The following is a 25,954-nucleotide window of genomic DNA, read 5'->3' as shown; positions in this document are numbered from 1 at the left end:
TATTTCAAAAAGTTTTCGCCATTATTTTCCTTTGTTTGCTTCTTCGGTTACTTTTTTTTAACATCTCACGTGATTATCTTAGTTTCCTCTTCTTGTATTTAATTTTCTCCCTTTAAATTACTATCTCTCTCAACCTCCATCATTAAAGTGTTGTACATTGAAAACAAAACAAAACAAAACAAAAAAAAAAAAAACAACAACAATAATTTGGCCTATCCTAAAATCTGATTCTCAAATTGCTTTTTGAAGAAATAAGTATTTTGAAGCATTTTGTGGGCTTGCATGGTATTAGAAATAGACATTTTATCCTAAAATTTAGAGGAACGAAATGGTTTTCGGATGATTTTAGTTTATTTATCAATTTAGTATTTGACTAAATGGAGAGGGAGAGGTAACTAAATCAATCACATGAGATCGATATATTAAAAAAAAAAAGTAATTGATGAAGCGAACAAAGGAAAATAACAGCAAATACTTTTTGAAGGAATTCGCTTTAATGGTGGAGGTTAAAGAGTGTTTAATGAAAATATCAAATAGAAGTAAAGGCTAATTTAGTCATGCGTAATGGGAAATCATGTAAGTTTAAAAAATATTTAAACAATAATAAAATAATGAAAATTTCACTTTTCCTTAGGAATCTTAGTTCATTGGTGTCATTCATGTTGTTATGTGCAACCAAGTACATACTTTGTGATGTTGACCGCGCCCTTGAAAGGTTGTGTTACTACACACACCTTTGTAATAGTTGGTGTTGTTGCGGCCAATTTTTCCTTTTTTTCAAAGGTAAGATAAAATACCCTACTGAATCGGCATCTCTCACAGATTTAGCCAACTCAGCTCCGCAGGTCAACGGTTGAGAGTAGAGGGGGGAGGCTAGGTAAGGGATGTTTGGCTTTGTCATACACTCCTAAGTCCTAAATAAATCCGATTATCAATCTTGAATGTCTACGCTTGGTTTTATTAATGACTTTTCTAAAATACATTTCAATTATTAATTTTTTTTATTATTTTTTTTTTTTTTTTTGATGGGATCCATCATCATTTATTTGAGGAAAAACACAAAACACTTAAAACGTGAACTGTTGATCTGTTATATGTCAAATCCAATAAATAAAATCACTAATGGGAGTAAGAGTTGTAAATACTACGTAAGTTCCTAGTAATATTGCAACTTTCTCAAAAAAAAATAAAAAAAAATAAATAAATAAATAAAATAGTTCACATACTATATTTCCCTTCATCACATTATCAGAATGTATATTTCTAAATAAACTTTAATTTTTACTTAACGATACTGTCACATGTGTATAAATACAAGTGAGCTTAAATAAACTAAATGCAGATGCTAACAAACTGAATAACCTCACCATTCACTCCCATTTTAGTCGCTCGATACCACATCTCTTACTTAACCAAATGGTTTAATATCATTGATAATACAGCATACATGGCTTAATATTTTACATATTTACGGGAGCAACAGGCACATACAGAAGGAGTGCATAGGCCAACAGCATTATATGTAACAACTGCTCATTGCAAATGATCATTAATGTTCTCTTCGTCAGCCAGAGTATGGTAATCTGCACCAAAACCCAAATCCATTAGCCATTAGAATTCTGAAGATCAATGTGATCGCAAGGACAGACAAACAATGATCGATCATAAGGACAGACAAATAATGATCGAGTGAGATTGAGATACGAATATTCCTGAACTTAACCACAAAATATCTAATACAAAGTATGGAAAACGATGGGGTAGAATAAACTCCACGATGCACAACATAGAGGCAAGCTAACTCAAGATTTACAAAATGCAATTGAACATACCCCAACTTGAGATAAAGATCTGAGCTTTCATCATTGTCCTGTGAAGGACCAGAAGAACTACTATAGCCATTAGTGACCGACTCCGATGACTGGCCTTCCTCATATATGACGTTCTCTGAATCAGCAGCTTGCTGTATGCCCTTGGATGCTTCCAGCACCTTTAGTAGAGTAATCAAATTTTCATAAGATCTTTCGTCATCTCATCAATACAATTTAGGGTTTTTTTGTAATAAAATGAAGAAGTGTTACTATATATGGAGATGATGTCAATCTTACTTGTTGTCTTAGCCACTCATTCTCTTCCATCAACTCAGAACCCTGTAGAAATGAAAACTAAGCAATTACGAATGGGAAATCGGGAAGAAAAAGCATTTCTTCAACTTATAATTATCTTTGAAATGGAAATGTTTTTTAATTTCTTATTTAGGATATGTAAAAATTACTGATGTCATCATATATATTCATGATATTTAGACCGCCTATTAGAGGAGGGGTAGTGATACGTTTTTATCTCTACTATGTATAGAATGCTCATGTAGACATGCAATCCCTAACCTTTTGCTCGAGTAAGTCAATTTCGTTCATAATTTTCTCACCCTGGATAGATACAATAGAATGGTTACAAAAATAACATTAGTCACCAAATCTTAGTGTAACATCAAGAAGCAAAATAAATCCTAAATATATAAACCTTTTTATCCATGACGTGTCTTAATCCAAATTCAAGGGACTTTTCCAGCTGTTGTAACTCTTCTATACTTAAACCCTGCAGCTCCTCTCCCCTCATATGTCTGCTTCCACAAGGACAACACGTCGTAAGGACAGTTAGTGATGTTTCAAGGATTTTCATCAGCTTTAACTTATAAAAGCACCACTACTTAGCATTACTTCTCTTACCGCTTATTTGGTAGCCAGTGTCCAGTGATAAATAGCAGTAATGGGAATAGATTGAAATGTAATTTTCAAGCAAACTAACATAGTAATGGTCCATAGTAATGCAATCATACCCAAGTCCGTAGTAATGCAATCTCATACCCATTTCTGCTTGTCTTCATAAAAGTTCATTACTGCCCAATCCCCCCCACCCCCTTTCCTTCCCCCCCAACAAGATTAGTGAAGAATAAAAAAAGATAATTTGGGGTGAACCAGCTATCGTTACCAATCTTACCATGGAAATTGACATTGATTGTTCTTACATATTTATATACAAATTCATTCCCATTGCCATTTACAAAACATACTATTATAGTACAAAAGTGTGTTTCAAGACATTCACAGAATTTTTATTTATATTTAGCAATATACTTAGGTAACAATATAGCCCAAATCTTATTCTTAAATAATGTAAAAACTCATATTTCAAAATGGAGGGAGTAATTAGCAAAGGAACCTTCTATGACAAATCTAGGCCACCCACACGCCCACACCTTTACCTCAAGAGAAATGGGGTGAAACAAGATAAAAGTATTAAAAACTCAAGGAAAAGACACTTTACTTTAGCTGTTGGCTTTTCTGTGCTATTTCTTCACTCAATTTGGTATAGTCGCTGTTTTCAACAAGCTAAACAAGAAAATATATGTTGAATAAATTAGTAAACAGAAGATAAATAATTAAATTCTGAATGCTAGAAATTGATACATCAAAACCATTCTACAAACATTAACAGGAGAATGTCCATTACATTCTAAGTAGATCTGAAGATAATTGTATCCAAGGCTATTCTTGCTACTCATTTAGGGCTACATTTTGCTCATCTAGAGGCAGAACCATCCAAATGTAGCCTTGGGAGCACCCAGCTCTAGGTTTACCAACAAAAGTTAGGATTTGTGCGCTAACAGCCCTTAATTAAACATATAAATATAATGGGCAAAAATATCAGATGTGCGTTCAAGTCAATCATCCCAAATCCCCACTCTCTCTTAATCAATTGGCAAACTACAAGCTAAAAAGATGATGATAATTCAAGAAATTGTTCAAACTAACAATGTGACAAAGGGTGATTAATTATTCCCTTCACAGTCTTAAGTGTTTACACTAACAATTAATTACCTTCATTCCCAGTCTATGACGCTATGTACCGGCAAATATTGGCAACAAATTTCAAACATAAATTAGGATATTCTGCAAGTTTTTCAGTCCACATATATAAGATAACCCACTCAGATTTTCAGGTATGCTACATATGAGTTCACTTAAGAGACCGAGATCTGACTAATAGAAACAGTAATCACTCTTATCAGTCACAAAGAAAATTTCTCAAAATCATGATGAGAACAAACCATTCTGAGAATGAGGGCACACTGTATCTCATAAGATGAAAAGAAGATAGAGTTCATTGAAGTGTACTAGAACCCTTTCGAGATCCAAAATAAGCTCTTTCTTTCTTTTTTTTTAACTATTCTATTACCCCAAAGGACAGCTTAGTGAGCTTACCTGCAACCTTAAAGATGGTTGATCCAGCTTCTCCAAGTTCTTCGAGTGCAATTTTTGCCTTTCAAGTATTTTCTTCATACTTCATTGTAAAAATCAACAATGGATAGAAATTAGAATTAATAACTTCACTATTCAAAAATCAAGAAAGACTATGTAATTAATTTTCCTAGCATAAAAATAAAAGTAGAGTATTGGAAATAGATTTCCCTATAATCAGGGAGATTAACTAAAGACAGAGAGGCCAACGTAAGAATCATGATTTCTAAAGAAAAAGTAAAAGTTAAAAATAAAAAATCTAAATTTTAACATTGGCATCCTTATCACCAAAAATATACTACCTAAATACCACTAACAATAAAGGCCAACACGCAAAATTTTATAATATGAGGTCACAATCCAATGCTTAATGACATCCAAATATACATTCGAGTTTTTTCTCACAGTTAGCAAATATGCTTGTGTTCTTAGCATCACATACGATGAACTAATCCAATATTGAATAGGCTCGCAAAGTCAATAAACAATTCTGCAAGTAGAGAACGAAATGACATAACATATCCCAAAGTGAGAAAATAAGCTCTCAATGTTCAACATATTAAAGATTTGTTATGCATTAACCAACCAGCCAAACAAGCTTCCACCTTGTGTAGCCATATAACATATTTGCATGAGCTCTATCGGATAGGATACTATTATCAGAATAGTCTTAGTAGTAGATAATTTGCAGGCCCTCCTTAGTTTTTTTTCCTTACGAAGTTACAATTTCCCTATTGTCGTCATTGCTATACTCATTATATATATAATCAGATCATATTCAGTGCTATATATACGAGTAGAAAAACAAAGTTAGGGTTTGAATAAAATCCAAGAAAAGTGCTAATAGTCAACTAGAGGACTGGTTTATTGCATCTCACATTCTCACACTCTAAAACCAAGTGTAATGTGCTAGAGGCCAAACTATGTACTGAATAAAGTAGCAAAATACACAGCTTATTCATTACTCAGTTGATCTTCCTTTTGAAGCACACAATAAAGCAAGTAAACCTAAGTATACTGCAAACTATGCAAACACATATAGTATGTTCTTGAACATCAAATTAACTTTACGCGGCACATACAACACACATATATTCAGACAATACAGGACGGGAGCAAGATAGAGACCTGGTACTGGAATACTCAAAGAGCTTGCCAGTAGCCGAGAAGAGGATGAGAGCAACATCAGCATCACACAAGATGCTAAGCTCCTCAGCCTTCTTGAACAACCCTCTTCTCCTTTTTGAAAATGTCACTTGCCTTGCTGTTGTATTATCAATTTTCTTGATCTGAATCTTTTCCCTCGCCATATTTACTTTTTTATTTTTTTTGTATTTTTACAAACACTCCCTTATTCTCTCTCCTTCAAGAGCTAAATATTTAATCTAACCACCACTAAACCTTCCTTTAAAGGAGTTTAAACACAGAATAAACCAGTGTACAAAACACAAATAATCTCAAAAACCCCAGAAAAACCCATCACCCAAAAACACAAAACTTCAAAAGGGTATATTCTATTATTTGATTTGATAGCAAAGTATGACGAAATTCACAGAGGCATCTTACCAAACAGGTGGAAGGCATAAACCCTGAAAAGCAAAATGTAGGGCATACAAAATAGTGGAAATCAAAGGTATAAACCCTAAATTAGATACATCACTCAATCAACCCAATTAGCATAAAAAACCCAAATTTCAGAAGAGGAAGAGAACATTGAAGAAACCCAAGAGCAGAAACACCAAATTGGCAAATTGGGTATTTATGACCGTGTAAAAGGGGTGAACATATAAAAAATTAGGTTTAATTCAATAATTGAAATGGGGTTTTTTATCTGGGTATTAAGGTGCATCAACTTTAATGGCAAATTGACAAACCCTAGCAATGAGAGAGGAGAGAGAAAACAGAGGAGGGTAAAAGTTACACAGCCAAATTTAGTGAAGCAAAAGCTTTTTTTTGCCGGGAGTCAATTTCATAAATCATAATTGTCTTCTTTTTGGGGGGTTTTTCAATCGTTCGTTTTGATATTCAATTTGTGAAATTGCTTCATTTGGTTTGTTTTTGAGATATCCGACAAAGGAAGGAGTAATTTTTGTGTAATTTCTATTTGTTTTGGGTCCTTTGAAAAAGGATTTTTACCAAAACAATCACGTTTGTTTTTCGGTTGAAGTTGACGTGGATTAATGTTATCTTCAAGTACATATGACTTGCTTCCTTGGGATAATCAATGATTTGCAATTGTTCAATTGTATGAATGCTATGGACTTGAGGAGTGCCTAATTTTGTTTGGTTGTGTACTTGTGCTTGGGACAAAGATGGTTGTAGGCCTTGTAGCCCTTGTAGATTGTGACTTGTGCCGATCTCATGTGCTTTAAGGTTAGTTAGGCTTAGCCTGTGAGTAATGTGGCATCCCAAGATTTTAAAAATATCGGTTAATGCACAAACCTAATTCCATTTGACAATGTGTCGAACTGTGTCGTGCTTTGTGTGTCTAAGCCAAATATCATTTATTAGAATAAGGTGTTTTGTTGTATTGTGTCGTGTTTTATTGTGTTTTTTCCAAATTAAATATGGTCCGCCACACACTTTGACATGTTAGTTGTGTCATACTTACACCAATTGTGTATATCGTGTTGTATGTTGGGCTGATCCAACTCAAAGCCATTTTAGATTGGAGTGATATGGATTTATACCTAAGATATAAATATCATTACATCATTTATCATTTATGTTCATGGCTCTAAAAATTGACATTAATTCACAATTTCCTCCCTCACAGTTTTTTTTTTTTTTTTTTTTTTTTTTGGTAGGGGGGCAAGTGAAAGACTTATATTGTGATACCTTTGGGTAAAATAAGAGTTTTGCAGCCCAAAAAAAAAATGTACTTTTTATTCTTCCAGTAAATGTTTGACAAATCACTTCTCTTGAAAATGCTTGTCTCCTATGTTGCTTTTAAAAAATGAAATTCACTCTAACTTATGCTAAAAAGAAAATAACTCTAGCGGTTCCTAATTTTTTTAAGTAAAAAGTGAGATGTCATGTATAAAGTAATGTCGGAACATTTCCTAGAAAAGAAGTATAAAAATTAATATATACTCCGTAACATGAAAAAAGCGTGTGATTAACATGTGACAGAGAAATTCATTTAGATTAATTTTCAAAGAAAATATGTATATTAATAATATTAAATGATATTTTTTTTTTACATATAACTAGGTAAGATCCCAATCTCACTATCATTAATAATTCAATAGTACACTCGATTAGCTTTCAAAAAAAAAAAAAACAGTACACTTGATTAAAAAAAATAAAAATGAAATCTTAATAAAAATATCATGGACAAAACTGGGTAATTGAATATTGAGATTTTAGCAACTGGGTATTAATCGAAACAAATATTAAGGATCTGGATTATTGAGAATTCGATAAAAAAAAATGACCTCAAAATCAGGCGGTCGATTAAATGTGGTGAAATTTATATTTATCCTTTTTTATTTTATTTTTTATTTTTATTATAAGTGACCGCGTGTTGAAGGTTAAAGAGGAGTATGACCTACTCTGGTACTCTTAATGCAACATTATAAACTTTAGTACGTTGCCTACAATTTTGGGCAAAGTTTAGTACCTGATTATAGTGTTTACTCGAATGTTCTAAGATTCTAAATGAACTTAACAAAAGAAAACGAGCCTAACGAGGGAGTACTATTTGCCACAAAATTTTAAAAGTATCCCTCTTTTTATTTATTTTTTTTAACTTCAAGTGTTGGGCTTCAGTCTTTTAAAACTTTTAAGTCAAAACCCAATTCCAAAGAAAGTAATATTGATAAAGTAAATGTGGTCCATATCGGCAAAACCGAACTCAATTATCTGATAATTAGTATACACTAGACCCTAGTGTAGGTACCATAACCTACACCCCCTACAAAACGCAGCGTTTTGCGTTTTTCCCCTACCCCCACAAACTACAGTAACTACCCCCACTAACCACAGTAAAAAAAAAAACTATCCATATCAAATTATTCTCTCTCTAAAAACCATCTTCTTCATTTTTGTAGAATTTCTCTCTCATCAACACCGTCGAATCGGAACGAAATTCTCTTCAAATTATTGCAAAATTGCTTCAAAACACTTCATAATTACTTCAAATGTCTGATATTCGAGATGAAATTAAACAATCGCAGCAGCATTTTGATAAAGAGTAAGTAATTTTGTTCATTTGATTACGATTTTAGTACAATTTTTGTATGAAGCATAATTTTGGTTCTTTTCCTTGTGATTGTAGAGTGATTTTGCAAAAAAACGCTTTAGAGAAGAACATGGAAGATAAAACTGGAAAATCAGAGCAAAATGTTACCAAAGAGTAAGTAATTTTGTTCATATTCTTGCGATGACAATTATAGTGCGATTTTATGTGTGAAACCTAATTTTTGTTCAATTTTTTGCAATTGTAGTATGATTTTGGAGAAAAATACTTCACAGACGAGTAATTTGTTGAAAATTTCTGAAGAAATGTATGAACCCTAACTTTTGTAAAACCTAATTTTTGTTAAAATTTTTTGCGATTGTAGTAATTGTTCTAAGATTTTACTGAAAATAACTAAAACATTAACAATTTATTAAATAAAACAGAGACGATGATGATGATGTACCTCTTCAGTCAAGAGTAGACAAATTGAAAAAAAACCGCCAAAATGATCCAATTGTAGATCCGGAACTTTTAAAAGATATTGACAAGTCAATTGGTACGGATTTAACAATGTCTCCACTACCAAGGTAATTAGTCATTTACAGAATATATTATGTTCATGTCTAATATGCTAGTTGTATTTGATAAAATTGGTTTTATCTTTGTTTAATATGTTATTTGTATATGATCATATTTGATACTCATAATGTTCATTTATAGATATAGTTATGATCATATATTTATATTTGTTCATATGAGTATTTATTGAGATTTAAAAACAAAAGTACATTTCATTGAAACATCATTGTATATGATCATATTTGATACTCATAATGTTCATTTATAGATATAATTATGATCATATATGTATATTTGTTCATTTGAGTAGTCATTGAGATTTAAATAACAAATATACATTTCATTAAATCATCATGCACATATATAAATATGATAATAATCATTTCAGTGATATGCATTCAAACTAATGTCATGTAATTAATTTATAATGTAGTGATGTGCCATTTAGAGTGATACACTTGCTTCAATTTAGAGATGGGAAATCTGAACCATTAACTCTAAAGAAGGTTATACAACAAAATGAATATGGTAATAGTTATGAAAGATACACTTTAAACAAGTAAGTTTATATGTATAAAATAATTGTTTTTACATTCAATTATTGTACATTGTATATATATACCAAACTTATTAGGTAATTCTTAAAATTTTAGTGAAAAAAAAAAGGTTCGAGTGAAATTTGTTATGTCAAAATCAAGACCACCAGAGACAAATCAAACAATAAGGTATAAAAGCTTTATACAAAATAACTAATTATCTTCTTCATTGTATAAATTAGTTCATACTTTAATATCATATTATATAAAATAATTCTGTTTTTTTTAAGTGAACAAAGTGAGAACATTCCTGCTACTAATGCAACAACTAAGAGTGTGTCTGCTACACATAACACAACTGACAAAGAGAGCAGGGATGAAAGGTATACTAATGATCAATTTTATATAAACAAATGTTCATTTTTATAACAGTATATTTTATGTACAATTTATGTGCATTTTTTATTTAAAGTATTTCTTAATATTGATTTCAGCAAGCAAGAAGAAGTTCAACCAAAAGTGCAAAGCAATCCAGTAAAGAATAGTCTTGGCCAAAAGTAAGAAAACTTAAATGTTCAATTTAGATAGACTATATGTTCATTTGAAAATCAGTACAAAAAAGTTTGCTCATGGCCAATAGTAATATAAGTTATATGTTCATTTTTTTATTTACTAATCAAAATTGTAAATTCAAACATATTTTTAATGAAATATCAGAAAACCCAAAGATGATTCAAGAATAACAACATTAAAGGACAAGATGCAAGAAATACATTTAGACATAGAGAGAAACCCAAAGTATGTTTAAATTTAAATAATTGAATTAATTTAATCAATTAATGAATATATTTCAAAGTTAATATCATACATTTACAGAAAGTACAAAGAATCGACAATCAGAATTATGAGAAATCTCAAAAGAATGGAAAAGGCAAGCAAGGAAATCAGGAAAGGTAAATGATCATATTTATTGAATATTTTTGTTTAATAGTCATAAATATCAATTTTAACAATACTATTACTTTTGAAGGTGAAGCAAAAAAGAAAGAAAAAGGGCCAATAGAAGAGAAAACTGTGGAAAAAGGTAAAAATTTTAAAATGTACATTTTTATTACAAAAAATGTTCATATTGGAAAAGCATAATATTAAATATTCAATAAGATTAAAAAAATTAAATTTTAACTAAATAAATTTTAATAGAAGTACAAGAAGGAAAAAAAGGGACTGAAAAAGAGAAAAGCCCTAAAGACAAAACTGTGGAAGATGTCTTTCCAAAGACAACAAATGTAGAAGGTAAAAATTTATAAATGTACATTTTTATTACATAAAATGTTCATATTGGATCTACATAATATTGAATGTTCAATAAGATTAAAAAAATATATAAATATTAACTAATTAAATTTTCATAGAAGGACAAGAGGGAAAAAAAGAGCCTGAAAAGGAGAAAATCCCTAAAGAGAAAACAGTGGAAGATGAGTCTACAAAGACAACAGATCCGAAAGGTAAATAGTGGAAAATGTACATATTCATTACCTGAAATGTTCATTTATATTGTATATAGTAAACTTTTGTCATCCAATTTAATAATGTTTATTTAATCTTTTATATTTGATCATTTCATATGCAGCACAAATTGCACCTGATTTTGTTCAAATTGAGGATGAAACTTATCTTCTAGATCAAGATGATGATAAAGTTTCCACAAAACTTAGTGAGGAGACAGCTCCATCATCACAAAAAAGTGATCAGTCAACCAAAATGAAAACAAGATACAAAATGGTTGCAAGGAAAAACAAAAACAAAAGCCTTGTTGTTGTGCCAAGTGGTAGAATTACAAGGAGCCAAGGTAATCATAATACTTTTCTGTTACACAATAAATATTACACTTTCAAATATACTAACATAAATTTTTTTAAAAACAATAGATGTTCTGTTAGATGAATCTAAAAAGGGAAGCCTGAAGAAGGATGTTGAGCCTGCTAAAGAAACCGCAAAAATAGGACAGAAGAGAAGAATGTCTACAAGGAATTTTCCTATTCAAAAGGAAGCTGATGCACCACCTCCAGCACCTACTCCAATAAAAAAAATGGCAGGTGCTCCTGCTGAATATCCTCCAGACCAAGGCAAAAAGGGTAAATGTTCAATCTTAATGTATAGAATGATCATTTATGATGGTATATCATTAATGTTCAATTTCAATATATAGGTGGGAAAAAGAAAACTCTAGAAGTGAAGAAAACTTCTAAGGTTGCTGGCAAAAGAAAAGCAGGTATATAATGATATATTATAAATGTTCAATTTCTATATATAGAATGATCATTTGAGAAAACAATTTTGTTCATTTTATCATTTGCTTACTGTACATTTTCAATACTTAAACAAAATTATATATTTAATTTTCAGATGTCAGTCCTGCCAAGAGAAATGCTGGAAAGAGAAAAAAAATACAAGAAGTACCATCAGATGAACCCTCTCAAGATCCTGACAGTGATGATGATAGTGAAGAGTCAGTTTATAGAGCAGAAGAAGAGCCTGTCAGTGAGGATGATTATGAGGTGGAGGAAGAGGAGGAAGAGGAAGAAGTAAAGCCAAGGAAGAAACAGGCAAAGAAAGGGAATTCAGTGAAGGCAAAGGTTGAAAAGGAGGAGCAAAAGATGGTACTGTATGATGAAGGAAAGATTGAAGGTAGGAGAAAAAAGAAAATGAAAACTGAAATGGTTCAAGCAATAGAAACTGATGAAGTTGAGGAAATTCAGGAAGATGAATTTGAGGAAGAGAAATCTTCAAAGAGAGGAGGACATGTGAAGTTCATTGCATGGATAAAAAAGATGACACCTACCCAAAAACAACAAATTATTGATATAGGGTTAGGATCACTTCTTGACATTAGTTTACCTCAACTTGATCAAAAGTTCTGTAACTGGTTATTGGGAAGTTTTGAAGAAAATAGCCAGTATTTTGAACTACCAAAGAATGAAAAAATAGAAATTGAGGTAGAGGATGTTAGGGTAGTTTATGGCTTGCCTACAGGAGAAATTCCAATTGTTGAGCCAAAGTCTGATAAAATTAGTGAGGAGTATGCAGAATTTCTGAAGAAATGGAGAAAATCATGGTCAGGAAAAACTCCATCAGTGAGTCAGGTATGATCAGTTTTAAATGTTCATTTTAAATACATTAAATGATCAAAAGTATAAATGTTTTGTTCATTTTGTTTGCAGATTGTGAATGGATACATAAATGATAAATTCACCAACAACAGACCACCAAGTGAACATTTCATTACTAACTTTTTAGCAGTGGCTGTGAACTGCTTGATGAAATGTGTATCAAACAATCAATGCCATTTCAAATTTCTTTATTCTATGATGGACAAAGAAAACATAAAAAATTTGAACTGGTGTCAGTTTGTATATGACTCACTTATCAAATGTCATGTTGATTGGAGAAAGCAGCAAGGCAAGGGGTTCTACAAAGGCCCTCTTCAATTTCTGATGGTATATTCTTAGATACAAGATGTTCATTTAAATTTAAATAAATGCACTTTTTTTTATTGTTTATGTTCTGTTCCATGTTTTCTTTTTTCTTGTAGTTGTTCTATTTTGATAGAGTTCAGAGGTTAGACAAAAGGCCTCCAAGAACAATTCCTATCATATCTGCATGGAATAGAGACATGGTTCTTGAGAGGTTGAAGATTGAATTAGAATTGGGATTTGGGAGAGGGAAAATTCTACCAAGGATTGCTGCAGAAGTTGAAGAAAGTCCTAAGGTTATAAAATGATCACTTTTGTTAACATAAATGTTCATTTGTATAATCTGAAATGTTCAACTGCATAATTTTTAATATTCATTCATATAGGTTTTTATGGATGATTTTGTTTCCCTGGTAAAAACAACTTGTTCAAACCTGTCAAAGCTTTCTTCAAAATTGGTGAAGGCAAAGGATATCTTCCCTGGAAATGACTTGGTGAAAAAAGTTGATGAAGTTTTAGGAAAGGTGGTAGCTAGGGAACCATCAATTCTAAGCCAAGATGAAGAATTCTTTGGCAGTGAGGATTTCCTAAATGCACTTGCACAAGCTGAGAAGAATCTGATGCAAGGGTCTGAAAAGCAAACAACTGAGAAGCAAATGACTGGGAAGAAATTAACCAAAAAGGGAAAGGAAAAAGAACAAGAATATGACATCAGAAAAGCTTTCAGCTTGGGGTTGACTCCACCTTCTCCAGCCATTGGTAAATTCTAACTAAAAGAGACTATATATCCTAATTTTTATATGAAAAATTCTAAATTTGTGGTCTAAATTGTCCTAAACAGAAACAGGGCCCACCTTTTCAACACTTGGTGATATAATTGAACAACCAATAATTTCAACAAATGGTAATATGTTCATATATTTAATAATAATGTACATAAACTTAAGTAGAAATGTTCATTTCTAATTATTATGTGTAAATACTATTAACTTAGTGTATCTCCAAAATGATGATTTATAATACAGCTGGAGAAAAGGATGTGGGTAAAACTTCAGCAGCTTCAGAACAAAGAATTGAAGAATTTTCTAGAACTGGTATAATGTTCAATTAAAAAGTGTAAAATGTTCATTTACAAACAAGAAATATTCATTATTAATTGTATTATTTTGTTAGACGCAGCAACTGGTTCAAAACTTGATGCTGACACTAGGTCAGATAATGAAGGATTGCCTAGAACAGGTATAATGTTCAATTATAAATACTCAAATGTTCATTTACAAAGAAATTATATTATATCTAATTAAATTTTTTCTTAGATGCAGGATCTGGTTCAGTGGTTGATGCTGACCCTAGGTCAGATGGTGGTGAAAAAAGTGATGATCCAAAAAACACAGTTGGAGGTGGAAAACAAAACAAGGAAGATGTTTTTGAAAAAACAAAAAATGATGAAAAAGTGGAGGGGTAAAATCCTGAAGACATGTCTTACTATTAGGGTTATGTAATGGTGTAGGATAAAATATCTAGATGGAACAATTTAACTTATGTTACTATCGTGTTGTAACTTGAAACTGGTGTTTCTCAAACTATTGTATGTGTGAACATTATTTTGTTGAATATGTAATATGAATGTGTGGTTTATGTTAAATCAATAGGTTTATGTTAAATCAATATCTTTCATTTTATGAATTGAAAATGATTCAGGGTGTTACATAAGAAGCTTTTATTTTATTAATATGTACTGACATTGTTTCACTTTTCAGTGAAAACAAGAAGATTGTTGCTTCATCCTCAAAAGTCACAAAAAGGTACATTATTTATATTAAGTAAATGTTCAAAAATAATAATGAACATTTTCATATACCTAAATGTACATTTGTGTTATGTAATATGACCAGGAATGATGATAAGAAAAAGTCAATTGCAGAAAAGAAGAAAAAAACTGAAAAGGAAAAGGTTGAAAGGTATAATTTCAAATTTATTTATATACACTCAAATGTTCATTTATGTTCCTCATAATTTTCTTAATTTAACAATATTTTATATTGAACAACAAGACCAAAACGCGAAAAGAAAACACTTCCTCCTGCTTTCCGATCTCCTTACTTGGTCAAGTACAAGGATCTGTTTAAAGATGAGAAAGCCATGAACCAAATTGCAGTAGACTTTGCTCTTGGTGGAAAAGATGAAAGGTAATTACTTACACTAATTAAACTTAAGGTTTAATATCTTTTATAAAAATATGTTCACATTCATATTATTAAATGTTCATAATGCAGTGCACTCTTATACTATGATGGCTTGAATCTCATCAATAGAAATGAAATGAAAACTCTTGGAGATGATGTTGAAGTGACAAATTGTGTCATAGATGGATGGGCAAGGTTTCTTAATCATAAAAAGCCGAGAAACAAGATTTATTTCTCAACAGTGCTTCATGTTAGTCTTTCTTCTTTTTTTATATTATTGATTCTATTTTCCTATGATAAATAATTGCTAAAAATTCATTTAACTTCTATATGTTTGTTTGTATTTCAACAGCACATTATGTGCACAAATAAAGTTTGTCAAGAAGGATCATCAATGAAGACAAGAATTAATGCCTTCATAGAAAGAATTGACAATGAACTGAAGTTGAATAAAATTGACAGCATTGTTGGATATAAACAGGTATTAATTCTTGTTTAATACAAATGTTCAATTACCTTCAATATATTGTCCAATAACATTATATAATTTGTTCAGGTCTTCTTCCCAGTATCAACTTCTCAACATTTTTTTCTGTTGTGCGTCAATTAGGGGTGAGCAAGACCGGGTACCCGGTGATATTTGTAATACCCGGATCCGGAACCGGTTATAACCGGGTCCCAAGAATTGGAACTGGTCCCGGAACCGGTTAATACCGGATCCAAATTTTTTGGAACTGGTCCCGGACCCGGTAGGAACCGGTTCCAAAACCGGGTACCCGGTATTATTCAACGTAGTAAAATACTGTTTTTTTCTTTATAATTGTTATATAATATATTATTATATATAATGGAATTTTGCAGGCTAGTTATATTAACATAATAATATCCCTAAATTAGTTTTGGAGGCTAGCAAAATACAAATATTTCAAAATACAAATATTACAAACTAATAAGCCAAAAAGTACCAATTCAACAACCTAAAATATCAGTACAACAAACTTCAACAATGCTGCAAAGTCCAAACATCCAAACATAACCAAAACAACTACTTAAATAAAAGTTCAGAAAAAAAAAGGGAAGAAAAGGAAGGGCAGCAACAGGCAGCAGCTGAGCACACCATCAGCAGGCAGCAGCTGAGCACACCATCAGCCAGCAACAAGACCAGCAGCAAGTCAGCAACCATCTAAGCAACGGAGAAAGACAGCATACAGCAGACAACAAAGCAAAGAGGCAGCAGCCAACAAGGAAGCACAAATTCCCTATAAACAAAAGCCAAAATGTCCTTAGAATATTTGTCATTTGATATCTTTTCATACAATATAATTAAGAATACAATTATACAAACCTTTGTCACATCAATTATTTCCAACAAATTCATTAACTTGTGTGATGCCAGTGTCACTACCATCCAATTCTAAAAAAAACAGTAAACAATATAAGTAATAAACTTAGAGAAATAAAATAGATAAATATACAAAATAATAGAAGTATTAGTGTATTACCTTCTTCATATTTTTGAACATCCTCAAGGAAGCGCTCAATATCAATGCATACATTTGACGCCCTTAACCAATCTTGAGTACAAACTAAAGCTTCCACCATATTTGGCCCCAAACTACTACGAAATTGATCAAGTATGCGACCCGATGTACTAAATGCGGATTCACTAGAAACCGTAGAAATTGGTATAGCCAAAATGTCCTTAGCCAATGTTGACAATACTTTGTATTTGTCACTTTTTTCTTTCCACCAACCCAAAATATCAAACATTTCCCCTTCAACCCTTCTCTCCCGAGCTTCTTCAAGATAATAATCCAATTCACTTTTTTCAACAATAAAATCACTTTCTTCCTCATCAAAATCATCATAAAACTTTTTCATTTGCTCACTATTTGAAGAGCTCAAGTTTTCAGAACCATTATCCACATTGGCAACATTAATATTACGATTATTCTTGGAAGAGGAAGAAGCAATAATAGCATCATAATGGTTAAATAACTTCTGAACATTGTCATACAAATTGTCACAAATAACATCGACTTTGGCAAAGTCGTTAGGATAAAGTTTTTTAAAAGAATACTTCAAAAACCTAAGCTTATATCGAGGATCTAAAACAACCGCAACTAACATCATGATATTAGTTTTACCGAGATCCCCATAATACTTATCAAACTTTTCCCTCATTTGTCTACCCATAATACGAATATCCATATTTGTAGAGTTTTCCCATTCTATCAAACAACTTAACACCTCCAAAACCTCGTGAAAATACAAGTTTGTAGTAACATATAAACTACCCGACATTTTCTTTGTAGACTCATAAAATAATTTCAAACACAAAGACAACACTTTAGCATTTACCCAATCTTCTTGTGTAGGTACTCCATCCTTGAGTTCCCTACTAAAATCAGGATCATCTTCCGCAAACCTATTAAAAGCTTTTTCAAATTTCAATGCGGTTTCAAGCATGAGAAAGGTAGAATTCCATCTAGTTGCCACATCAAGACAAACTGAACCTTTACAAGAAACTTTAACCAACATAGAAGAGTGTGCAAACAATTTAGCTCTAGAAGGTGAACTCCTCACATATCTAACAGCAGCACGAATTCGAGCAATCGAAGACTTCACACTAGATAAACCATCTTTCACAATCAAATTTAGAACATGACAAGCACATCTCATATGAAAAAATGAACCCTCCAAAACAAGTTTATCATGAAAATGTGTTTTCAAATATCCAACCGCCACATCATTTGAACTAGCATTATCAACAGTTAAAGAAAACAATCGATCCTCAATCTCCCATTTAAGAATACATGCCTCCACAACTTTTCCAATTTCCTTACCTTTATGACTATCCATTAATTGAAAATTTAAAATTCTTTTATGCAACTTCCAATTATCATCAATAAAATGAGCAGTCAAACAAAGATAATTAAAATTTTGAATGGAGGTCCAACAATCAGTTGTTAGTGACACTCTCGATTTCAAACACCCAATTAATTTCTTTAATTTTCCACTTTCACAAACAAATATATTCTTCACATCTCTTGCAACTGTAAAACGTGAAGGTATATGAAATTGAGGTACAGCAACACTACAAAAATACCTAAAACCTTCACGCTCAACAATAGAAAATGGTTGTTCATCAACAATAACCATTCTTGCCAAACCAAGTCTACAAGCAGTTTCATCAAATTTCCAATTAGAGACTATAGTAGCATCAGATTCAGGAGACTTGTAAACAGAAATGAGTTTTTGCTTTTTGTCTACATTTGGAGGGTATTTTGAACATGCACCAAGGTGTTTCTTTAATGAAGAAGTTCCATTATTAGTATTACCTGTTAGCATTTTCTCACAATATTTGCATTTGACTTGAACAATTTTTTTGGTTACTGGATCTCTAAAATCCCAAAAATGGTTCCAGTATTCAGACTTCCTCTTGTCACCAACCTTGGTTGATTTGGTTGTTGCATTCTCGTTTCCAACCTCACTTTCATCATCCATAGGGACTGACGAATTGTCGGTATTGCTCATAGTTCTGAAATAGGAACAAATTAAACTTTAATAAGACATAAACATTACACAAAGTACTATTCTCATTAATCTGCAAATTGGGCCTCATTAATCAACACACTAAGTCACTATTCTCACTAACACAGCAAGCAGTGCAAATTAACAAATATAACAGCAAACAAATTTAGTCCAATTCATACAAAGTACAAAGTCTACAAACCAATCCAAATCATACAAACTTAAGTTTTCAGTTTAAATAACAAACTAACAAAGTATCAAATCAAACCAATCAATCCATACAAACTCAAATTAAACAAGTTTTAACAGAACTACTTAAGTTAAACATAACATGATCAACATTCAGCAACATTACAGCCAGCAGAACAGCAGAACAATAGCAGCAGCCAGCAGAATAGATCAATCCAGCAGGCAGCAAAGCAGTAGCAACAGAACAGCAGAACAGTAGCAACAGAACAGCAGAACAGTAGCAGCAGCCAGCAGAACATCAACACAGTAGGCCAGTAGCAGCAGATCAACACAGCAGTAGCAGCACAGAGCAATCACTCAAGTATTTCGACCACTTCATCAATTTTAGCATCACCAATTGCCATATTCTTCACAAATTAAAATGTAGCAAGTAAAATCGCAAGTTAAAATCGCAAATTAAAATCGCAATTCACAATTGAACATGCAGTAGCAACGATTAGTATTTAGTACTTTAGTAGGAGAAGACAGGAGAGAGCAAGTAAGTAGAGAAACGATTAAAATCGCAAATTGAATTCGCAAATTGCATATTTCATACCTTAATTAGTAGGAGAAGACAGGAGAGAGAGAAGCAGGTGGACCGTTGACGGTGGTCGCCTGGTGTCCTGGTGTACTGGACGGTGGTCGGAGACTCAGAGGAGACAGTCAGACAGGAGGGAGGACGAAAGAGTGGAGAAAGGCTGAGAGCGTGAGAGGATTAGAGGAATTAGGGTTTTTTTATTTTTTCATTATATACCTAGGGTATTTAGTTTTGGGCCAGGCAGGGGTTTTGTAGGATTGGGCTTATAATTCAGTTGGGTTTTTTAAAAAAAAATAATTTTTTATAACTAAATCAGTACCGGTTCCGGGTACCCGGATTGTCTGGATCCGGGACCGGGTACCCGGAACTGGAATTGGTTTAAACCGGGTACCCAGTGGGTACCGGGTCCGAAATTTTAGGACCCGGTCCCGGAACCGGTTACAACCGGGTCCGACATTTTGGACCCGGTCCCGGAACCGGTGGGACCAGTTCCGGGTCCGGACCCGGCGGATCCTAACCGGTTCCGGGTCCGGTACCGGGTACCCTGGGTCTTTGCTCACCCCTAGCGTCAATCATATAGAAGACAAAATTCATATAATTGACAATAGAAAACTACCAAAAAAGGTATCAGTCCAAGCAAAATATGAAGAACAACCAAAAATGATGGTGAGATAATATGTTCATTTATAGTTGACTACATGATCAATTATATTTTATTAATTGTTCATGTCTTCATCACAATACAAACTTCTAAACAATTTTTACTCTTTTTTCTATCAGTTAAAAGGATTGGCAGAGTACATGAAACACCTTGGATATCAAGATGCAAAAAGAATTGAAGACTACACAGTTGTTTTGGAAAAGATGAAATGGCGTAGCAACAATGACTATACAAACTGTGGAGTTTACATTATGAAGCATATGGAAACCTTCACTGCTGATCCTAATGAGAGCTGGATTTGTGATTTAAAACCAAACAATGTAAGAGTTATAAATGATCAATTATTTAAGATATAATATTCATTTATGAAACAGTAAAGATTGTTTAATTAAAATTTGACAATTCATTTTGTTCAACAGGTGGAACAAATTAGAAATCTAAGGCTCCAATACACAGCAGAACTGATGTTATTTGAAGAAAACACTGAATCAAGAGCAAATAGAAGGAAAGCTAGAAAATTTGCAACTTTGTAGTTTCAAATGTTCATTTACAACTATGTATATGTTCATTTCTTATATATGACTATTTTTTTTTTTTAGAAGTAGACTTATGGATTTTATTTTAATATTATTGTAATTGATATTTCATTTTAATCTTTGAATGAAAGTTTTTTATATAATAGATCGAAAATTCAAAATTACAAAATAGTAATTAAATCAACATTACAAAAAAGTCTAATGTTTATAAAGTTCTGGAATACTAATTATTTATCTTTATTAGCCAAACGTTTAGCTACACTTGTATCAAAAAAGGCTAACAACCTATCATATTTAGAAGAAATCTTTTTAGAACCTAATTGAACATTTCTTGATTGAAGAATTGGAACACGAGCACCTTGATCATTTCTTTGAACTGTGGGAGGAGTAACTTGAACATTCTGAACAGGAAATCCTTGATCATTTATTTGAACCGTAGGAGAAATAACTTGAACATTTGTTGATTGAACATTCCTGGAGTTGGATATGATCATTTCTGGATTGGTGTTTGAACAATTCTGAGTTTGATTTTGAACATTCCTGGGAACAGTAGGTTGAATAACAACAGGAGATTTTGTTGACGCACTAGTATGAATTGGAACTCTTGGATTAATTTGAGAGTAAGTTTTAACACCAGAAGCACCTTCATTTGCACCAAAATTAGAACAAGGTTGAACAGCAGAAACACCTTCAAGATTTAAATCCTTCGCCTTTAAAAAAATTAAATTGATCATTAATAAACCAGTATATGATCAGTTACAAACACTTATACAAACAAATATGGAAAAAAAAAAACCTTAGCAATAGATGAAATATCAACATCAATAGATATGATAGATGAAAGAGAGCTTTCACCAGTAGCCTACAAAAAAACCAAAAAAAAATATAAAAAATAAAAAATTAAATAAAAAAAAATTATAATATAGATCATAAATGTTCATATACCTGATCAAAATCATTGGAAATACTATGATTTGATTCCTTAGAACTAGAAGGAATTTCTTCTACAACAGCTGATTTTAAGCCGACCTATATTTTTAAATTATAAAAATCAATATTAATAAAATATAAATAAAATGTTTTTTTTGGCACATTTGAATTTACCTGAGCCCGTTTATTGCTCAAAACAATCAATTCAATGGGATCACTAATAGAATTAGCATAAGTAACAGCACAACCGTTCTCATCAAGTTCCTATTTAAAAAAAAAAACATAAATGATCATTTACGAAAACTGAAATGATCAATTTGAAAATATGAAATGATCATATACCTGTACAACTGCTTGCCCTATACCCCTTTTGTAAGGAGTGTACAGAGACTTTTTCCTCTTGAAATTACCCTTTGCCTTGTTACACTGCTTCTCCAAGGTACTCTTAGGCCTTACATTCCTCTCACCTTTAGGCATAGCTTTTGGAGGATTCTTGATCTCAAGATCAACAATTTCAACCTCTTTAACAGGTTCACTAAAGTCAATTACACCTGATACACTCTCAACCTTTTCTTTTAACAGATTGAAATAACACTCAACCTCTGCCCTTGCATTCAAAGAATTCTGACAACTTGTTATCAACTTAACAAACTTTCTGATTGTTTGTGACCTCCAAACACTAGTAGCCACAACATTTGTCCTCAAAGTAGGTTCTTCAATACCATGACTACACATGGCAGCCTTTGTCCATCGTTTCATTATATACTCTTGTGGAATATTACGCACACAATGCAAATGATATACTCGAAGAGAATGAGAACAAAGTAAACCAGTCTCACTAAAGTACATGCATGTGCAACAAATTGCATGTGTTTCCTTATTAAAAACAACTTCATGCTTAATTATATCCTTCCCAGGCCTCCAAAGAAGATATGAATATTCTGGAAAACGCAAACCATTATCAACATGATCATAAGCTGTCCCCCTAATGAACTCCTCTTCAAAAAGAACATAAGCTTGAATAGTGTACAATGATCTTGCATGAACTAATATACCAATATTAGCAAAAGCTAGGTGCCTATTACCCCTCAGAGTATTGTAATCTCTTGCACCTTCCTTACTTCTCCACTCAGAAATGACATCAAGAAAAACATGATAAAAATCACATAAACCTTGAGTCTTATTAAGACGTTGTGAAACTGACTTATTAGTAGTTTCACTACGTTGAGAAGACAATATACCACCAGACCAATACTTCTTAGAATAAGCAGGACACCACATTTCCTTTATTTTATACAAATCACATAACCAATCATCATTTTCACATTTGTATTTATCACACATCCTGTATAACAGAAATGATCATATATTAATTTAAAAATGAACAAAATATAAATTAAAATATGTACATTTGTGTAAAGAATAATGATCATAAACAATATGGACACTAATAATATTATGATAACATACATAACAAAGTAAATTGTATGATCATATGTAAAACACTAAATGTTCATATATATATCACATAATAATCAAATATATCACATAATAAAAATAAAAAATAAATATAAAAAACAATAATTTACCTTTTCCAGAAATATTCAAATTCAGCAGGAGTTTCACAATACTTCAAAAGATATCCAAACAAATCTGTAAAGCCTTCCAAAGCTCTCAATGCTCCAATGTGTTTCTTAGAATTTTGTTCAAGATGCCATACACATAAACGATGATGAACAGTTGAAGGAAAAATGTTTCTTATACCCGCTGCAATCGCTTGTGCTTGATCAGTCATAATTGTAATGGGACTTTTCCTCCCCATTGAGTGCAAAAATGTATCAAACAACCAATCAAAAGACTCGGTGCGCTCATTAAGAATAAAACCCATACCAAACATGACATTGTTACCATGATGGTTCATCCCAACAAATGGAGCACATATCATTCCATATTTATTAGTTCTATAAGTTGTATCAAAAACCAACAAATCTCCAAAGTAATGATAATCTCTCATCATCCTACCATCACGCCAAAAAAAACTAACTAAAGCACCACTATCATCTTGTTCAAAATCATAATAAAAATCTGTCTCATCCACATGTCTCTTGGCAAAATATTTAATCAATTGGTTACCATCACATCCTTCAATTTGGGCAGCTTTTTCAGATGACAATGCATTATAAGCATCAGAAGCAGTAAAACAAAGATTAGGAGATCCCCCAACCTCCTTCTTTAGAACCCTCAAAGAATCAGTAACTTTGACTCCACTCAATTTCATTGTTGAAATGAAAAGAAGCTGCTCTTTATTCACATCTCTTTGAGACCTTATCAAATGCCTTTTTTCAGGAGGAATCATAGCATGATTATGAACCATTTCATGTCTTGTACATGTATAGACCCCTAAATGATCAATATGAAACTGCACAAAAGCTAAACAACCAGTTCGATGATCCAACTTCTCATAAATCCTTTTATTCTTACACTTATTATCTTTGAATCCCTCATTACAACAAACAAATCTTTTCATCAAAAAAGAATCATCTCTTCTTCTCTTACTCTTCCCAATTCGAATTCCAAAACCTTTCCTAAAAGCATATTCATTATACGCTTCGAAAGCTTCATCTTCAGATTTAAATTCTTTATCCTTTAATTCAGACTGTTCTGCTTCTAAATACATAATATCATCATTTTTTTCCACTGCACAATATACAATTATAAATGATCATAAAGAGTTTCATGAATGAACAATAACAAATAAGTAAAATGTTCAATATCAAAACAGCACATGATCAATTGCAAAAAGAATTTCAGCACATAATATTTTGAACAATATTTTCATTATTTACCACTACACATAATATCGATATAAAAATGTAAAAATAAATGATCAAAAATGACTTTAAGACTGAACATAAACACATTAGTAACAATGAATAAGAAAACATAAACGATTAATTGAAAGTATAATCTACAAAATATACGACAAAAACACACAATTCTAAAACACAGAGAAAACAACAAATGAAACAACAAATGAAGCAACAAAATGTTCATACAAAGTACAACAATCCAAAAACGTTCATCATAATGTAATCAAAGTAGTAAATTCAAAAATCGAAAGTGAATAATAATACATCAATTAAGTTCAAATTAACAGAGCATTATAACAGAACAAATTAGGGATAATTAAAAATTGAAAAATTATGATCACAATTACTCACATTGTTGCACAAACGAATCAACGAAACGAAGTCCAGAAGGAAACACACGCTCGCAATCGCGATCAAAATCAACGCAATCTCCAGATGCAGAATTCGCCATTGATGATCGGTAACAATTAACGAATTCGTTCAAAAAATCAAATGAAGAAGATGAATTAGCGAGAGAAAAATGTAGATCAAAAATGGAGGTTGGTTGATCAATTGAAGAGAGAGAAAAAATAGGGTTTAAAATCATATATATACATAAATTGAATAATAAGAATCAAAGGAAAAAGGAAAAAAGAGGAAGAAAAGAAAAAAAGAAAAAAAGGAAAAAAAAAAAAAAAAAAAAAGGAAAGAATCGCAAAAGGAAAGAAGCTGCACATGAGAACTCAATACCAGCTACAAAACGACGTAGCATAGGGGGGGTGTAGGGAACACACCCTACACTAGGGTGTAGGGTAAAATTTTCAATTATCTGAAGTATAAGCAAAATATTGGGCCTAAAACCCAAGCCCACGTTAACAAACCCAAGCCCAAGTCAATACAAAATCTAACTTCCTAGTTCCTCCGACAACCAAAACACCCAACTCTCTCTGTAACCACTCACGTAGTCACGTGCCGTCTTATCCAGGTCATTTAATTTTTTTTCTTTTTTTTTTAATTTTTAAAAAAAATAAAAATAAAAAAAACCGCATTTTTGATAGCGAAGCGTGAGTTTACAAAGCGCATACATTTTCCATGAAAGACAAAAGTCCACGTAACAGTATTAAACCGACTAAGGCTCCTTAGCTTAAATGAAATGTTTTGTGTTTGCATCTTACAATCACGAGGTTATGACTTTAAAAACATACTCCACATTAAAGAGGAGGTTATGAGTTCAAAATATATTAAGAGGGTGTTTGGTATCAAATTAATAAAGGTAGCGGAATGAAAATAGATTAGGGAGGGAAAGGGTATTATTTAGTGTTACCCTTACTAGTTGTTTGGTATCACTAAGGAAACGTAAACGATTAATTTCAGCTAGGCTTTTTATCAAGCACGTTATGAGCACCCAGAAATAATTTCT

The 25,954-nt window shown here is 32.0% G+C and overlaps 4 protein-coding genes across 8 annotated transcripts; 2 read left to right on the top strand and 2 right to left on the bottom strand.

Moving 5' to 3' along the window:
- Positions 1–1,260: 1,260 nt before the first annotated feature.
- Positions 1,261–6,389, bottom strand: LOC110695242 (MADS-box protein JOINTLESS-like). Its single transcript, XM_021872491.1, has 8 exons — positions 5,430–6,389; positions 4,266–4,344; positions 3,328–3,392; positions 2,524–2,623; positions 2,388–2,429; positions 2,109–2,150; positions 1,833–1,990; positions 1,261–1,583 (listed from the first exon to the last, which is right to left on the bottom strand). Exons 1-8 carry the CDS (start codon positions 5,609–5,611, stop codon positions 1,565–1,567), a joined length of 687 nt encoding a protein of 228 aa, XP_021728183.1. The 5' UTR covers positions 5,612–6,389; the 3' UTR covers positions 1,261–1,564.
- An 8,505-nt stretch (positions 6,390–14,894) lies between these two features.
- LOC110695240 lies at positions 14,895–15,905 on the top strand. Its single transcript, XM_021872488.1, has 4 exons — positions 14,895–15,261; positions 15,349–15,508; positions 15,611–15,739; positions 15,815–15,905. Exons 1-4 carry the CDS (start codon positions 15,215–15,217, stop codon positions 15,866–15,868), a joined length of 390 nt encoding a protein of 129 aa, XP_021728180.1. The 5' UTR covers positions 14,895–15,214; the 3' UTR covers positions 15,869–15,905.
- Positions 15,906–20,129: 4,224 nt separating this feature from the next.
- Positions 20,130–20,831, top strand: LOC110695241. Of its 2 annotated transcripts, XM_021872490.1 has the most exons (3): positions 20,130–20,224; positions 20,339–20,539; positions 20,639–20,831. In XM_021872490.1, exons 1-3 carry the CDS (start codon positions 20,219–20,221, stop codon positions 20,750–20,752), a joined length of 321 nt encoding a protein of 106 aa, XP_021728182.1. In that variant the 5' UTR covers positions 20,130–20,218; the 3' UTR covers positions 20,753–20,831. The 2 variants fall into 2 exon arrangements, with proteins under 2 accessions (XP_021728182.1, XP_021728181.1); XM_021872489.1 differs by having other exon boundaries at positions 20,212–20,539.
- A 128-nt stretch (positions 20,832–20,959) lies between these two features.
- Positions 20,960–25,535, bottom strand: LOC110695239 (protein FAR1-RELATED SEQUENCE 5-like). 4 transcript variants are annotated; one of them, XM_021872484.1, is made up of 7 exons: positions 24,907–25,535; positions 23,275–24,382; positions 22,028–23,030; positions 21,860–21,949; positions 21,701–21,784; positions 21,552–21,617; positions 20,960–21,465 (listed from the first exon to the last, which is right to left on the bottom strand). In XM_021872484.1, the coding sequence occupies exons 1-7, from the start codon at positions 25,139–25,141 to the stop codon at positions 20,983–20,985; spliced, it is 3,069 nt and encodes a 1,022-aa protein (XP_021728176.1). In that variant the 5' UTR covers positions 25,142–25,535; the 3' UTR covers positions 20,960–20,982. The 4 variants fall into 4 exon arrangements, with proteins under 4 accessions (XP_021728176.1, XP_021728178.1, XP_021728177.1 ...); XM_021872486.1 differs by lacking the exon at positions 21,860–21,949; XM_021872485.1 differs by lacking the exon at positions 21,552–21,617 and having other exon boundaries at positions 24,907–25,534.
- Positions 25,536–25,954: the final 419 nt, after the last annotated feature.

Source organism: Chenopodium quinoa, unplaced genomic scaffold, assembly GCF_001683475.1.
Source record: "Chenopodium quinoa cultivar QQ74 unplaced genomic scaffold, ASM168347v1, whole genome shotgun sequence".
NCBI classification, from domain to species: domain Eukaryota; kingdom Viridiplantae; phylum Streptophyta; class Magnoliopsida; order Caryophyllales; family Amaranthaceae; genus Chenopodium; species Chenopodium quinoa.
The sequence above is the reverse complement of the archived record's forward strand: the minus strand, read 5'-3'. Positions and strand labels throughout refer to the sequence as shown.